This window comes from Passer montanus, unplaced genomic scaffold (assembly GCF_014805655.1).
Source record: "Passer montanus isolate IOZ18808 unplaced genomic scaffold, ASM1480565v1 scaffold127, whole genome shotgun sequence".
In the NCBI taxonomy this organism is placed as follows: domain Eukaryota; kingdom Metazoa; phylum Chordata; class Aves; order Passeriformes; family Passeridae; genus Passer; species Passer montanus.
Genome location: NW_024359499.1, coordinates 719932 through 735877, shown reverse-complemented (window position 1 = coordinate 735877; position 15946 = coordinate 719932). Strand labels below are relative to the sequence as shown.

At 61.3% G+C, this 15946-nt stretch overlaps 1 protein-coding gene across 1 annotated transcript in view; it reads left to right on the top strand.

The window, feature by feature from the left end:
* The first annotated feature begins 22 nt into the window (after positions 1-22).
* NAV1 (neuron navigator 1) overlaps positions 23-15946 on the top strand; it is a 74218-nt gene continuing 58294 nt past the window's right edge. The window contains exons 1-3 of the mRNA XM_039698490.1: positions 23-82; positions 13135-13746; positions 14128-14222. Of these exons, the coding sequence (XP_039554424.1) occupies positions 13160-13746; positions 14128-14222 (682 nt within the window). The 5' untranslated portion in view covers positions 23-82; positions 13135-13159. The remainder of the gene's footprint in view (positions 83-13134; positions 13747-14127; positions 14223-15946) is intronic.

Below are 15946 nucleotides of genomic sequence, written 5' to 3'. Positions count from 1 at the left end.
CCGCGCGGGTCCCCGGCCGCGCTGTCACTCCGCCACCGGCGGCGGCTGCGGGCGGGGCCGCGGGGACGGGGCGCAGCGAGCGGTGAGCGGGGCGCCGGGATCGGGACGTGGGGCACTTCCCCGAGGGAGCGGGAGACTCGGGAGACCGCCCCCGAGGGAGCCGGCGGGAGCGGGGGTGACGGGGACATCCTGCGTGGCCCTGGAAGGCAGGGACACCCCCGGAGACCGGCTCTGGTGCGGGACACCCCGACAGGGACTGGCGGTGAGGTTCGGGGACACACCGGCTGGGTCATCCCGCTGCGGGGACAGCGGGCGGTGATGGGGGACACCCCATCGGGGACTGGCTGGCCGCGGTGAGGGCGGCAGATGACGGGGAACACCCTGTTGAGGACCGAGGTGATGGGGTCGTGCTGCGGGGGACAGCGGTGACAGGAGCGATGCTGGCAGGGACCGGAGAGCCTGGCACTCGGGGCAGCCCCCGCGTCGCCTCTCCTGTGCCCACGATGTCCCCCCCTCTCCGCAGAGACCCTGTTTCAGCAGTGGGAGATGCAGCGTGACCGGGCCGGCAAATTCCTGTGTGCCAGTGCCTTCGGTGTCCCCTGGACACCCCCAGTTCCTGTCCCCGGCAGGGGGGGACTGCAGGAGGACGCTGTGGTGCCTCCCCAATTCAGTCCTGGGGAGCACAAAGCGGCCAGCAAAGGGTGACGGGGGAAACTGAAGCACGGGGACTGTCCAAAATGTGTGTCCTGCTGCCCCACATCTCCTTTCCACAGGCAGAGCAGATCGGTGCTGGCAAGTGATGATGTCTGCCCTCATTTTTGACTGGGAAAGTGCTTCTGGGCTGTAGGCATCCATGGGTGCTTCCCATGAGGATCCTGCACCACCTGGGGTGAAGGAGCCGTCCCCACACTCCTTGGAGCTGGGAATGTTGCGACCAAACCGCGATAGCACAGGACAGAGGGAAAACTTTGACATGATTTCATCTCAGGCTGTGCCCCTTGCGACACGGAGGTGCCGTCACCCTGTGCGAGGCAGGCAGTGAAGAGCCGAGTGCCGGGACGACTCTTTTCCCGGATTTCACCTAGGAAAAAAACAACTGGGAGGGGAGCCAGGGAGTCTGGGTGTGCCGGGATGCCAGGCCCGCAGCCGGCCCTGCTGCATACCCGCGACTGCCCCGAGAGGGCGAGACCCCGTGCAGGCAGGGCTTGCCCATGCCTTTTTGGGGTGCTGTCTGCGTTCCCCCAGGCTTTGCCGTAGCTGCCGTGCCATTATCCCCGGTGCCAGAGAGGGTCCATGTGCTCCCAAGGGGGTGACAGGACGGGGGAGCTCCCTGCACCCCGCAGCAGCGTGTGTTGGTGTCTGTGTTGCTGGAAGGAGGGGCTGGACCCCCCCAGTTCCACGGCCGGGGGAGCTGAGTCAGGAAATCCCGGCTGGCCCGGCCGGATCCCGGCTGAGTCATTTGGCGGCGCTGAGTAATGCCCGTGCCCGTGCCGGGGCTGCCGCGCTCGGGGGGCACGGGCTGCCCGCACTGCCCCTGCCCCGGCCCCGGCCTCGGCCACTGCCGGCCCTGCCAGCCCCCTGCCTCAGTTTCCCCCGACGTTTTCCTAGGACTGGATGTGACAGAAGGCTCCTGGGACGTGGAAATGTCACACACCCCGGCACGGGAGCTGGCTCTGAGAGGGGAGACAGGTTGGGATGGGGTCTGTGGGGCTGGGTGAGCTCTGATGCTCACCGGGGGGAGAATGGTGTCCCCAGGGCAGGATTTGGGATCCCCCTTCCAGTAAAGGGGGTCTCCAGTCTTGGTGTGTTGGGAGGGGGATGGCATTGAGGGGAGGAATGGGGGTGAAGAAGGGATGGGGATGAGAACTGGGAGGGGAAATAAGATTAGAATGGGGACAGGGACAGGGATAGGGAAGAGGTGGGGATGAAATGAGATATCAGGTGAGATGAGATGAGATGAGATGAGATGAGATGAGATGAGATGAGATGAGATGAGATGTGTTGGGGGTGGGATGAGGATAGGGATGCGGTGGGGATGGGGACAGGATGGGATGAGATGGGGGTGAGGACAGGAATAAGATGGGGACAGGGATGAGGCTGACAGGGCTGGAGTAGAGCTTGGGGTGCATGTGGGGACGTGGAGGGAATCAGGCTGGCCCCACTGGCAGCAGGATGTAAATAACCTGCCAGGACACGAGGTTTTTTCCTGCTGCCCCCCCATGCAGCCCCACGGACAGGAAAAAGGTGTTTCCGGCTGCGGATGGGAGCGGGGCCCCAGGCCTGGAGCGGGATGTGGGGCCTGGGCCACGGGCAGGGGGATCAGGTGACCCCCTCGGGCTGGATTTTGGGGTGCAGTCACTGATCCCATGGCTGGTGGGGCCACTGCAGCCCCCTGGGCCCTGGCTGGGCTGGTGGCAGGAGCCCTGGGTGCAGGCTGGCACCACTGTGGGAACAGGACGTGGTGCCACCAGGCTGGGGCACCCTGTCCTGTCCCCAGTGCCACCAGCTGGGGCAGCCACCAGGTGAGAACCCTGGGGACATGTTCCTCCTTTCTGGCTGGAGCAGGATCTGTGTGCAGCTGGAGGGGGCACCGTGTGTCCCCTTGCCCATGAGCCGGGCAGAGCCACTCCTGCTCCCTGACCAAGCAGGATGTCCCCTCACCTGCATGCGCTCCCTGGGGATGTCTGGAATGCTCCATCACCAAAAAGTGCCTGGTCGCCAGCCTGGGCTGGGAACATCAGTCTGGAATAGGGACACCAGTATGGGACTGGGACATCAGTATTGATGGAAGTCTTCAGCATTTGTTCCCACCAGCCTGTGACCCCCCCGCCCTTCGCCTTGCTGCTGGCAAATGGGTGACAGTCCCCCCTCACCTGTCTGGGGCATCCATTTAGTGGCAGTCAGAGCAGAGACAGCACCCTCTGTCCTCCCACAGCCCTTTGTGCCCTGTGCAGTTGCCCTGTGACAGGGAGGGAGCAGCTGGGACCGCACTGCCTCTGCCCTGTGTGTCCCCAGCATGTCTCATCTCATGTCACTGGCCTGTCCTGGCTGGGCAGGATTGCTCCCCAAGCCTTAACTAAGCTCCTAACCAAGGAGTGCCAGTCCTAGGAGTGCTGTGCAGGGAGCCAGGACCTGCTGGGGCAGTCAGTGGCACTGGTGGTAATGAGGCTGGTGGCAGTGCATGGGGAAACTGAGGCACAGGCTGCAGGCAGGTGGCACATTGCCAACACCTCTGGGAACTCCTTGAATGCTCCAGGTGACAGATCAGCCACTAACCTGTCCCAGCAGGCTCTGGTGGCTTCCCTGGTGCATTTGCTGGCACAGCCTGACTCTTGCTCATTAGCAAGTGACCTGTAATGAGCATTGCTGAGTCGTGCTGCAGGGTCTGGGCAGTGCTATGGCCATCAGGCACTGCTGTGGATTGAGTGCCTGGCTCAGGAGACACTTGTTGGGAGAGGGGCTGGAGGTTGCCCTGGCATGTGGCACCCACGGTCATCATCACAGGAAGTGACAGTAATTGCAGGGAGCAAGATTTTCATTAACCAGGGTGGGGGGAGGTCCTGGATGAGCGGCCAGGGCAGGTTTGAAGCTCTGCTCAGTCCCCGGGGGTCGTGGTGGGGTAGGAGCTGGGGTGAGACAGTGTCTGGCTGTGGGACTTGGTCCCCTTGCACTTGTCTGAGCTTGTCTGGTCAATGCCCCATGCCGGCCCCAAATCACCCGAGGCACCATCGCTGCCCTCGGGACTTTTATGAGGGGCTCCGGGTCACCCCATCTGGGTGCCGGGCTGCCGTGGGTTTCACTGTGGGATCACATCCTGCAAGTTCCCTTCCAGGAGCGCTCATCAGCCGGTGCTGGTGCCACCCTGCCCCTGCCCTGCTGCCACCCTGCCGGCACGGCGGGTTGGAGTGCTCCGAGGCGTGGCATGCGGAGGGGACAGGAGGGGACAAGGCACCGTGCCCCGGGCCGGCGGGGCAGTGGGACTGCTGTTCTGGCATGCCCTCCCCGTCGGACCGGGGCAACGGGGCCCTGAAAGCCTCAGCTGCGCTGCGGGGAGCGCGTTTGGAGCAGGAGCCGGCGCTCGAGCCAACGCCTCCCGCTGTTTGCCTGAGTTCCCTGGATTCCCTGCTCCCACGGAGGAGCGGAGCTGGAGGCCGGGGGAGCTGGGTTTGTGCTCGCTCTCCCTTCTCCCGCTCAGACCGCGTTCGAGGCCCGTGCGGATGCGGCCGGGCGGCGCCGCCTCCGGCAGCGGAAACTCCCCCTGAGCAGGGCAGGGCGGTCAGGCACGACTTCTCCTCCACCCCTGCTCCCCCGCCTTCCCTGGGCTCTGCAGCCCCTCCTCGCTGCCTGCCCGACCCCCGCACCTGGGGATGTGCAGTGCGGGATGGAGGCAGGAGTGCAGCCACCCTGGCATGGGCTGCTCGCTGCGGGCAGGCAGGATGCCCAAGGGATGATTGAGGGGTACTGAAGGGATGCTTCAGAGATGCTGGGGCTCCCTTCTAGGAAACTCAGGCAACCTTCAGATGTGATGGCTTCATGCTGGCTCTGTTGGCTGAATCCTTTGGACGGAGGAGGTTTAATTTTAGGTGTAAGAGCGTCGTGGAACTAGAGCTGTGCTGGTCTGGTGAGGGGTGCTGGGGCCAGGCATTGCCAGCCCCTGCCAGCCACTTCCAGCCTCATCTATTAAATGACAGTACTCAACTCCCTTGGGGTGTTGGCGTCATGAACACACTTGGAGTTGTTCTGATAAACCCTGGGGATGTGGATCCCTCTGGAGTTGCCACTGTTGTAACACACACACACACACACACACACCCGCCCCCGGAGCGGGCAGGGAGGTGTTTGCCAGCAGCCACTGTGGATTTACAGCTTACTGGAAAATCCACTCATCCCATTAAGGGCTCCCTGTGGCTTTTGCTTTCCATTGCAAATACCTGGTTATCCCTAGGGAAAGCCCCTTTGGTGCCAGTGGGTGTGTGGGGCTCTCGGAGCAAACCCCACAGAAGAGTCCAGGCTGCAAGAGCGGCTTCGTTTATTACAGAATGGATTAGGAGAGACCTGCCTCGCTTGGCCAGGTAAGACCAGACAGGGCAGTTTAGCTCATGGTAGGAATGGTCTGTGATGGGAATGGCCCATACTGGGGCAGGGATTGAGGGGTTCAGTTTGGAATCAGATCCATGGGTTGCCTTTCATTCACTCGGTTCTTCACCCGAAGTAGGTTCAGCATCTAAAATCACCCCAGTCTGGAGCTTGGCTGTGATGATGGCACATCCTCAGCTCTGTGTCTCTGCTCTTGGGTGTGCCACTTGGCTGGCACACCCTGTTGCTGTGTCCCTAGTGATAACCGTCCCATGTTCCCAGCAGCATTTTTAAATCCTTAACCTGCTTTAGGGGGGGAAAATGCCTTTTTGGGTACCCCCATGACTTGGCTATGCCTGCTGTGTGTTGAGAGAGCTGAGTGTTGAAAGGAGCAGACAGGCATTGAGGTCTCAGCAGGGAGCACTGGGGGTGCTGGGGATGCTTTGCCAGTGCGAGGATGGGGGGGACAAGCCCACCTGCCCCCTTGACCATCCTGACCACCCAGAACTCACATACACCAACAAAGACGACAGCATCTGCTGAGTTAATGTGTTTTGCAGCCCTGCTGTGCAGCTGCCTCCCCCCACCACCCCAGCAGCCAAGCCAAAATCCATCAGGGCCTTCCAGGTTCCATGGTGGACGGCCGGGGGGGCTGTTTCCGCAGAGCAGCGGTGAACGCAGACACCGCCACATCTGCTCTTGCTCAGAATTCTCAGGAGCAAAGGGCCAGGTGTGTGATGCTGCAGGAACACAGGGCTGAATAAGTGATGCAACTGGTTCCATGGAGTTTTGGCTCAGACAGTGTTCAGCTGAATGTCACCGGAGCTGGGGATGGCTCCTGGCCCAGGGCTTGATCCGGCACTGGGAGGTCCTTGGCCCCGTGGCAGCACTGAGGTTCTGGGAAGGTTTTGGGGTGGTGTTGGGAAGGTTTCGAAGCCCTCAGGAGGTGCAATAGGAGACGTTGTATTTTGGCTATGGTGCTGGATGTCGGAGGACCCCCAGGCTCTGTGGTGTCCAGTGGTGGCTTGTGGGCTGGAGGAGGCATCCACAGGGCTACCGACTGCTTCTGGCTCTTCTTGCCACACAGCACGGGAAGAGCAGGGGACCGAGGAGAGTGGGAGAGCCTTAGGCACAACCCAAACCTCCCCAGGTGACTCTTCACTGCAGGTGCATCTGGAGAGGGTTTGGTGGGGTGTCACCCCATGGAGGGACAGCCCAACCCTTTTCCCTGTGGGTGTTGGGGACACCGGGACATAACAGGCAGCGCTGCTGGAGACAGATGGCACCAGGCACCGGACAGATGGCTCCGTCCCAGACAGGCAGCCGAGGGGCCGGGGGCCTCCGGCGCTGGGCTGGTCCCTGGGGACTCCCTCTGCGGGCCCCCGGCTGGCGGCTGGGGACAGGCACCACCGGCCATAGGCGGTGCGGGCACGGTGGGCAGCGGGCTGGGGAGGGGACGGACACGGGCTCGAGGACGGGACGCTCGTCCTGGGGGGGCTGCAGCGGCTGGGGGAGGCGGTACCGGGCCGAGGAGAGTGACGACAGTTCGGGGGGAAAGGGTGACATCTGCTCAGGGGGTGGAAGCCGGCGGAGGGGAGGGTGCCAGCGGCTCGGGATGCGATACCGGGTGGAGGTGACCCCGGTCGGGGCGGGGGGTGACACCGGCCCGGGGGCGGTACCGGGGGCGGTGCTGCGGGCGGAGCTGTCCAGCACCGGCGGCTCCTGAACGCCCGCAGCGCCGGGCCCGGGACGTGGCCGCTGCCCCTCGCCTCTGCCGGGCACTCCCCGTACCCACCCGCCGGGGGTCCTGCTCGGCGGAGGGAACACACCCCGGTCCCCGAGGCCCCGGGCAGGACCAGGGCTGTGAGAGAGCGGGGTGGGCACGGGCTGGGGAACACGCAGGGGCCGCGGTGAACCGGACACCCTGGGGCCGGGATACCCCCGGGGAGGAGCCTTGGGCATCGCCGACCCTTGCCCAGCCTTTCACACCGTCCCCTCCCCCAGATCCTCACACAGCCCCTTGCACAGACCCCGCACAGCTGCCAGGCTCTGTCCCAGCCCCAGCCCATCCCTCCAGGATGTGTGCTGGGCACAGCTCAGTCCGAGCAGGGCTCGGTCCCCTGGGTACCCGCGGGTCGGTGACAGCGGCTGCTTCAGCAGGTCCAGCCCAGAGCTCAGCTTTGCTCAGAGCCGGTTTTATTGAAGTGGGTTAAGTGGCTAATGGGATTGCTGTGGAGGGGCTTAGGCAGGGATTAGTGCTGTGACTGCGGGCTGGGCATCTTTGAAAGTGTTCCAAAAACGTGTGGATGTGGCACTTGGGGACATGGTTTAGTGATGGCTATGGCAGTGCTGGCTTAGCAGTTGGACTTGATGTTCTTGGAGGGCTTTTCCAATCTGACAATTCTGTGATTTCTCTATTATGTCTGCTTGGACAACAGCTGACTTCAGTGCCTGCCCTTGCCCATCTCCCAGCAGTTCCCAGAGCTCCCAGCATCGTGCTGGGGGGAACAGACATCCAGGACAGGCAGAGCTGGGTCTGGCTGCCCTCCACTTCTACCTGCCTGCCCATGCACTGCCTGCACCCAGGAGAAGCACCTGCCTGCACCCAGCCCAACGCTGGCCTCAGGAGGGGTGGGAGAGGAGAGCAGTGACACCTCCCTGGGGAAGGACTCAGCCTGGTGCCCCGGCGACGCGGGTGGTGGCAATGTTCCAGGCAATGACACTGGCTGGTGGGCAGGCCAGGTCCTGCCCAGGGCACGGGGGCTGGAGGGCTGGGCCTGGCTCCTGAATCGGCAGCTTGTTCTCCTCTGAAGGCCCCTTTCTGCCCCAGCTCCCTCTGTTTCTCTTTGGAAAGTTTTATGTTCCTTGTGTCACAAGGAGCCTTTTCTTTGTCGCCCTTCCCGAGCGTGCCAGGGAGAAGGCTGTGCTGGAGCATGGCCATCCCTGATGGCAGCTCAAGGCTGGGTGCTGCACAGGGCTGCAAGGTGCAGGGAGCAGCCCTTGGGAGCAGCTGTTTCACTGCACCAGGACCTGTCCCTTGGCAGGGGCTCAGCTCCTCCTGTCTCTCACACCCTGGGGTTCACCCCTAGGCTGCCCCCTCCACGCTCACCCATAAAAAGGAAGGATTCTTTGCAGCCCCTGAGCATCTCTATGGGGACATCTGGCACAGTGTTGCAGCCCCTGTTGTTTCTGTGCTGCCAGTCCCAAGGGTGTCTCAAGAATGATTCCCAATTTACAGAGCTGTTCTGCATCCCAGCACACCCAGGAAAGGATCCATCCTCCCTGTTTCCTGTTTATCAGACTGGTTTCAGCTCTCTTACCCCTTCTAGAGGCTGTGTCAGGGTGGGGAAACAGGCACAAAACAGCAGCAAGGTGCCAGCAGAGGCTGAAGGGTTGAACACATTTTCTGTCACTCACTGTTCATGCTCAGACTCCTGGGACATGGGACAGCACGTCATCCCTGACAGGGATCTAAGCTGTGATGGGAGAGAAACAAATTTTATCTCGCTCATAAAAATCACCCCAAAATGCTGCAAAATAAAGGGCAAAACACTTGCAGAGCCATTCGTTGTTCTGCTGGAAACATGGGAGCCCCATGGCTGGACCCCTCCAAGGCACAGTGGTGGAGCCAAGGGCTGCAGCCACTCATTGTAGCCCCCAAGGGCCGGAGGCTGTTCCCAGCTTGGCTCAGGTGATGGATCTGAGCAAAATCAAATCTGCTTCAGTGCTGGGAATGCTCCAGTGACCCCTCTAGGTCATGGAAATGGGGACATGAAAGGAGACCAGGCTCCAGGTCCCTGTTCATTTCTGGCTGCTAAAATCACACGTGTGAGATGGATTTGGACACGAGGCTGAGGAAGTAGTTCAAGCTCCGGGCACAGCAGATGCCTCTTTGAAGGAGATGCCTTCAGGGATGTGCTGGCTTGTGTCACTCCTGGGATGAAGGACACAGCTCAGCCAAGGCTTTTCCTTCAATGTGAACACTCGTAGCTCTGTGTATGGCATTATCCAAAGGGATCAAATCCCACCTCACCTCTGGGGTTAAAAACTGAAGTTCACCTCCAGACCTGAGCTCTGGAGGCACCTGGAATGAGTATCCTCTGCCTGGCTGGGAGACAAACACCTCTGGCTGCCCAGGAGGCTCCACCCTGATGTCCAGGCATGGCTCTGCTGCCCACAGCACTGCTGTGGCTGCTCCAGAATATCCCCTTGTGCTGAAACACCTCGTGTGTACCTGCTGCTTTCCACTACCACGGGACCCAGTGATCCCAAGCTGGTACCCAGGGGAGTGACTGTGCCAAAAACTCACCCAGCAGCTGGAAGTCCCCAAATTAAATCAGGTGCAAGTTCCCAGGGCTCATATTACCCAGAGGGGGAGCAGCAGCCTGTTCCTGAGAGTGTTCCTGGGCTGAAGGAGAAAGCTGTTTCCCTTTTGAGCTAATTGCAAGGGAGCTGCTGAGTCTATCTGGGTCAAGGCATGACCTGCTTTAGCCAGGCAGAGGCAGCAGGATGCCAGTGTGACACAGCGGGACACAGCGTGACACAGCGTGACACAGCACGAGGGGGTGCTCGTCTGCTCCCCTGCCATCATCATGGGGCACGTGCCAGGACACCCAGTCCTGGATAGGGTAAAATCAATCTGGAGGCAAAGAAAGGATTCTTTGGGAACAAGGATGGGCTGAATCTTTCCCAGGAATGGTTTTAGTTGGTGATGGTTGATGCTGGATGTGAAGGGGGCTTCGGGGCAAAGGAGTGGCTTCTCCTGGAGCTGCTGGGGGCAACAGGGACGTGGCAGGAGCTGCTTTGGTTTATCCCTTGGATGGCATCCCAGCATGAGGGTCCAGCTGGTGTCACAGGCTGGGGGAGTGGGACAACATCCACATCATCCCTTGGCCATCCCTCGGGAAGCCCATGGCATCTCTAGAGCAGGATGAAGCCTGGGGAGGGGTCAGCAGTGCTGAGCCAGGCACAGTGGAATCCTTGGAGGCACCTGAGGTGTGTGTGGTGGGAAAAGGACTGCTCTGAGCCCGGCTCCCTGCAGGCATTGACATCTCCTGAGAAGCCTCAACCCTGTGAGCACAAGAGAAGGATTGATTTTCTTGTGGCCAGCGTGGCAGCTTTGGCTTCTGCTGCAGCTGTGGCATTGCTGGTGGGCTCAGAGGGGGAGAAATGGAAGTTGTGTCCACAAAAGAGAAATCCAGAGTGGAAAGCAAATCTACAAAATCTGGTTACAGCCCTGATGCCACACGCCCAGGGAGCAGGCAGGGCTGGAGAAGTGCTGCATGTTGGTGCTGCTCAGTGTGTGTTGGGAAAGGTTGTAGCATAAATCTAGATTATGATTTTGCTTCTGAATTGGTTGAGGATGAGCTTGAGACAGATTTTATGGAGTGAGGGGCAGATGATCTCCCTCTGTTAGGAGAAAACCCACCAGAACCAGCTGCTGGGGCTGCAGGTGTTTGTGTCAGGGACCTTGGGGTGAAATGGGTGACTTGGAACCAGTGGTTTCATCATCCTTGCACCTATGGGAAGGAAGGTTCCCTTATCCTTGGAAGTGTCCAAGGCCAGGTTGGACAAGGCTTGGAACAACCTGGGATAGGGGAAGGTGTCCCTGCCCTGGCATGGAGTTGGAATGAGATGGTGGTCTGTAAGGTCCTTTCCAGCCCAAACTGGGTGTTTTGCAGCTCAAGGCTGTGAACTGCTGTCCCCGGGCACAGCACTCTCGGGGCAGGGGCTGCCTTAAAGAGAGGGGAGAAAAGTGTAGAATTGGGATTTGTAGGTGTGGGTTGTGGGGCACAGCCTGGGAACAGACAGGGGGGCAGAGGGGAGCTGCTCTCTGCTGATGTTCACAGCTGGTTTGGCAACATTAGGCCCCCAAAGATGAGCTGAGCCCTGGCCTCCACGCTCCCAGGAGTGACCTTTGTAGGTGTGGGCAATCCCACTGGCACAGGGACAGCCCCGCCTGGCTCCTGCTGCCCACATTGCACCACCCTGGGGCTGTGGTTGCCCCCGAGATGGATCTGTGTGCCCACACGGGAGTGGCAGAGCCCCATGCTCCATCCCACCTCCTGCAGTGACTTGAGGACAGATCTGTCCCAGAGCCCCCCGTGCCTGTCCCAGCACTGCCTCCCCCAGCTCTGCCGTGGCTCAGGGCCAGAGACAGCTCAGCCAGGATGTGGGGAGACATCCTCTGAAACGTGCCAGTGTTTCAGAGGCTTCAGGGAGAGCAAGCCCAGAGCTGTGTGTGTCAGTTTCCTCTGCCCCTTAATCAAAACTGCCTTGGAAGGAGCTCTGTAGCTCCCAGCTGGCGCTGGAATTGGCGCTGCGATTCCTTGATCTCATCATCTGCATCAGCCCTTCTCCCGTGACCCACGGCTCCATGATCAAATGATCCAGCTCACGTGGGTCTGTCTGGGAAAAGGGAATTTCAGTGCTGCCTGTGGCAGGGTCATCCCGGGGGTGCGGAGAATGTGGGGCAGGGTTTGGTCCTTGCAGACCCCCAAAAGCCTGGGGGGAGCAGGGCTCAGGGCAGCTCAGGTTGTGGGAGAGGCAAAATAAGACAATTTGGGACATTTTTGGACTCTGTTCATATAATACCCTCCACCGGGAAATGCAGTGGATGCAGGGCTGAGGCTGGGCTGCTGTTCCCTTGGGGTGAAGGAGCCATCTCCCTGCGCCCCACAGCTTCTCTCCAGCTCTGGAGAAGCTCTGTCTTGGCCGGGTGGTTTGAAAGAGGAGGTGTGTTGGGGGAGTACCTGGAAGGCTGCATTCCCCAGCCCACCAGGAGCAGCCTCAGTGGGCTCCAGTACACCCTCCAATGCACTCACTGCCCCCACCCAACACTAAGCCAGCACCAGGAAGAGGAACCCTTACCATGGGTGGCCAGTCTGGAGCTGATGGTCCCCACAGAATGCTCTGCGACCCCAAAAACGGGTTTTCCTTCAAGGAGGCTGAGTGAAATCATGCTGGAGCAACCTGTGGAATTTGTGTCCTGGGAGATTTGTGGCACCTTGTGCCTATGGGACCACAGCTCCCCATCTTTCTGGAGATCATTTTTTCCTCTGAAGAAAACCTTTTTTTTTGAGGTTTTTTTTTGTTTTGTTTTTGTTTTTGGGGTTTTTTTTGTTTTTCCTGAAGAGCTACAGGTGAGATGGAGCTTTGTTCCATGGCTGGTTTCCTTGCTGAGCTCTGCTCTGCCTGCCTGGGCAAATCCTGTGGGCATGAGGAGTGATTGAGGAGTGATGAGCTTCTCCCCTCACTGCAGCTGGGCTGACATCCCTGTCACTGGTGGTGGCAAGGACGGCCCTGCCCAATGATGGGTGTTTTGGGTGGCGTGAGACCACATCCTTATCACATGGAGAAAAACCCAAGGCAAGGCGAGGACACAGGGCATTGTCTGAGGGGTGACATGGAAAGTCACCCCTCAAACAAGCAAGATGACAGCAGGAGAATGGAGATATGTGGCAGGTGGCACCATGTGGGGGAACACTGGGCCTGAGGAGGGCTCCAGTGTGGGGGTGGGACTGACACCAGTAGATGGGGCACAGAGCTGATCCTGCTGCCAGTAGAAGGTGCTCTTGGGTGACAGGAGATTGTTTCAGGTGACAAGAAGTTGGTCTTAGATGACCAGGAGAGGGTTTTATGTGGCCAGGAGATGGCCTCAGGTGTCTGAGAGGTGGTCTTGGTTGATCGGGAGGTGGTTTTGGGGACCAGGAAAAAGTTTTGAGGGGCCAAGAGGGCCCCATCCTGCCTGTGGTGTAGCCCTAACTGGTGAGGGTCTGTGCTCAAATGTCCTTTCTGCAGAGACCTGCTGGGGGACTGCGGACACAGGGATGAGGCTGCACAGGCTCCCTAGGGAGAGGACATCAATAGGCCCTGGTCCTGTGGATCCCTGTCAGGGGACACTGTGTGTCCTCACTCTGGGGTGTGAGGTGCAGTGGCCTTCTGCCAGGCTGGGGACATCCATGGCCAGTAGGAGCAAAGCTCAAGGTCTGGTGCAGCTGAGGGGCTGTGGGTGCCCTCTCTGTGCTGGCTGTAACAAATCTTTCTCTTCCTCCACAGCCTTGCCAGCAGCTGCCTCACCAGGATGAAGGGGACAGCCAATGTCAACTCCGCTGGCCGCAGCCACTTCCAGTCTGCCATCCCAGTGCCCCGTGCCATAGCCCATGGCAAACTGCACACCACAGCCCCCCTGAGCACCCCGGGGTCCCCTGTGCTCCACAGGGCTCTGTCCCCTCGGCCAGGGAAGATGCCAGCCCCTGCTCCCAAGACTCTCAAGCCCAAAGCCACTGGCAAAGCTGCTGGCCATGAACTGGCCGAGGGCAGGGAGGGAAGCCCTGGTGTCCCTGCTCAGGGCGGGCAGAAAGCCCTGTCAAGGCCCCTGGTGTCCCCTGGGAAATGGCCAGAGGCAGCGGGCAGTGTGAGGAGGGGGGCAGGCAGGGTGGGGGAGCCCACCGAGTTGTGCAGAGCTCCCCTAGCACAGGGCAGGGGTGGGGGGAGGCTGGGAGGGTCCCCTGGGAAGGGCAGTGGAACAGCCACGGCAGGGACAGGGGATGAGTCTCATGGTGGCTCACAGGGGAGGGGCTCTGTGTTTGGGTCAGGGGCCATCACTTTCTCCTCAGGGCCCCCACACAGCCACCCCATCACTGCCACTGTGGCACCCTTCCAGTACCGGTGAGTCCCTGGGGATGGGGGGCACGGGATGGGGGAACGTGGGGCTGGGGGTGCCTTGGGACATGGGGCTGTGGGGGGCACGGGGACAGGGGGAGGCAGGCAGGCCCAGCAGGGGTGGCCATGGGAAATGGTGGGTTGGGTCAGGGGGATCTGTACCAAGAGGAAGGTTCCCACTGGATTTGGGGTTCTGGGGCTCCTAAGTCACACATGGGAGCTTGATGTGGGGCAGGGGATGGACTTAGTGGGGAATAGGGTGCCTGGGACCCCTTGCCATGAGACCGGTGTTCCCAGACCATGGCAGAGCCTACGGCTCCCCGTTCTCATCTGGGGGTGCCCAGCCAGTTGCCCCTGACCACCCACCCTCACCCCCTCTGCCCGCAGGCTGCAGGAGGAGCATGAGAGGGTCCCGTCCCCGGCTGATGAGTGCTCCAGTCCTGAGAAGGGATCTGACCCTGACCCCAAGCCCAGAGGCCTGAGTGAGTCCAGAGGGGTTGGTCAGCAGTGGGGATGTCCTGCTGGGGGGCTGCCGTGACAGTGCCAGTGCCAGGGGACAGAGGCTTGTGCTGGAATGGGAGCCAGGGCTGGAGGTCAGTGGGGTGTGGGGGAACCCTCACACTGGAGGTGCCCTCTGTGGACAAATCCCTACACTGTGAGAAGCACAGGGGACTGACCCAGGACATCATGCCGGCTGGCTCCTTCCCTCCTCTTCCCAGTTTCCCGGCTAGCTCCGGGAATGACCCGTTTCCAAGGAGGGCGTGGAGGGACCGCTGGCTCCCCACACCAACCACCGGGTCACCCCCTTTCTGGAGGGCTGAATACAAGCTCCTCGCTGCAGTGCTGAGGGGAGCCACCCCCTGCCACCCCAGTCCCTTCTGGCGCTTGCTTTGGGGGCAGATTTTGGGGAGGCGGGTCCAGGGAGGATGCTGGGGCGGCGGTTGCCAGGGCAGCGGCAGCGGAGGATGGCGGGATGCTCCAGAGATGTGCAGAGAAGGGGAAAAAGAGAGCCAGGAGCTTCACCCGGTGATTTGAAGGGACAGAAGTCGGTCAGATCCACGGTAGCTCCTGGCAGAGCCCGACTTTGACCCGGGGTCCCAGCACCTCAGTCAGAGAATGATCAGCGCTGAGCCCCGGTTTGGAAAGTGCCAAAGCCAGCGGCAAGCGGGAGGGTGTTCCAGGAGGAAGCAGGAGGGAGCGGGGGCTGGCATGCGCTCAGCGCAGCTGCCCTGCTCCTTGGGGAGGTTTTGGGACAAAGCCGAGCGGGTCCGGCAGCGGGAAGGGCCGGATCCTTTCCCTCGCTCCGTGCCTGCTGCAGCTTCCCCGGCCCGCGGCACCTCCGCGGCTGCGCCGGGACCCCAAGAATCGCCTCAGCAGCCCCAGAACGACACAACACACGCAGATCGTCCCCGACGGCGGGCCCTACACCCAGGCGACAGCCCTCCCCCGAACCCCGAGCGGCTTTGGGGTGCAGCCCGCGCACCCATCCTGCCCCAGCAGCACCTCTTAGTGCAAAACACCCTTTTTTGGGGTACCCTTTACTGTCCCGTCCAGGCGGAGTTATTTTGGGGCTCTTCAGCACTGGCACGGACCGAGCCGGGCTCAGCAGCGCGGGGTGGGCCGGGGGCTCGCACCACCCCCGCTCCGCCCGTCCTTATCTCGGCAGCGGTGATGGGGTCTAATGCAATATTTCCCGGCGGTTGCCATGGCAGCTCGCGTGAGGTCACCAAATAGACTTAATTCACCCCTCCCAAGGGACGGGTAATTAATGAAAAATGATGATAACCAGACCCCGCTCCCCTCCTGCCACCCGCCCCCCGCCTTTAATTCGCCAGGATCAGTGGAGAGGCCCCGCCGGGTTTGGGGGCCACAGTGTCCCTCCCGGGATTCCTGGAGCCACCCCGGGCTCTTGCTGCACAATTTGGGGAGAATCGGGGATGTTTGGCCCCCCTGGGAATGGGTGCGCAGTGTCTAGGTGGGTGTGGGGTCCATGGAGGGCGGGCCAGGGGGTGCTTCAGCGCAGGGTGCTGGGGCTGGGGGCCCCCGCGCTGGCTTCATCCACCTCCCACGCAGCCCCCAGCGCGTCCCAGCCTGCGAGAGGCTGCGGAGCGGGGCCGGTGGGCCGTGGGGCCATGGCTGGCTCCGGCCGGCCCCGCGCCTCGGCCCCGGCCCCTCAGCGAGCGCGCTCCCGCGGCTCCCGCTCGGC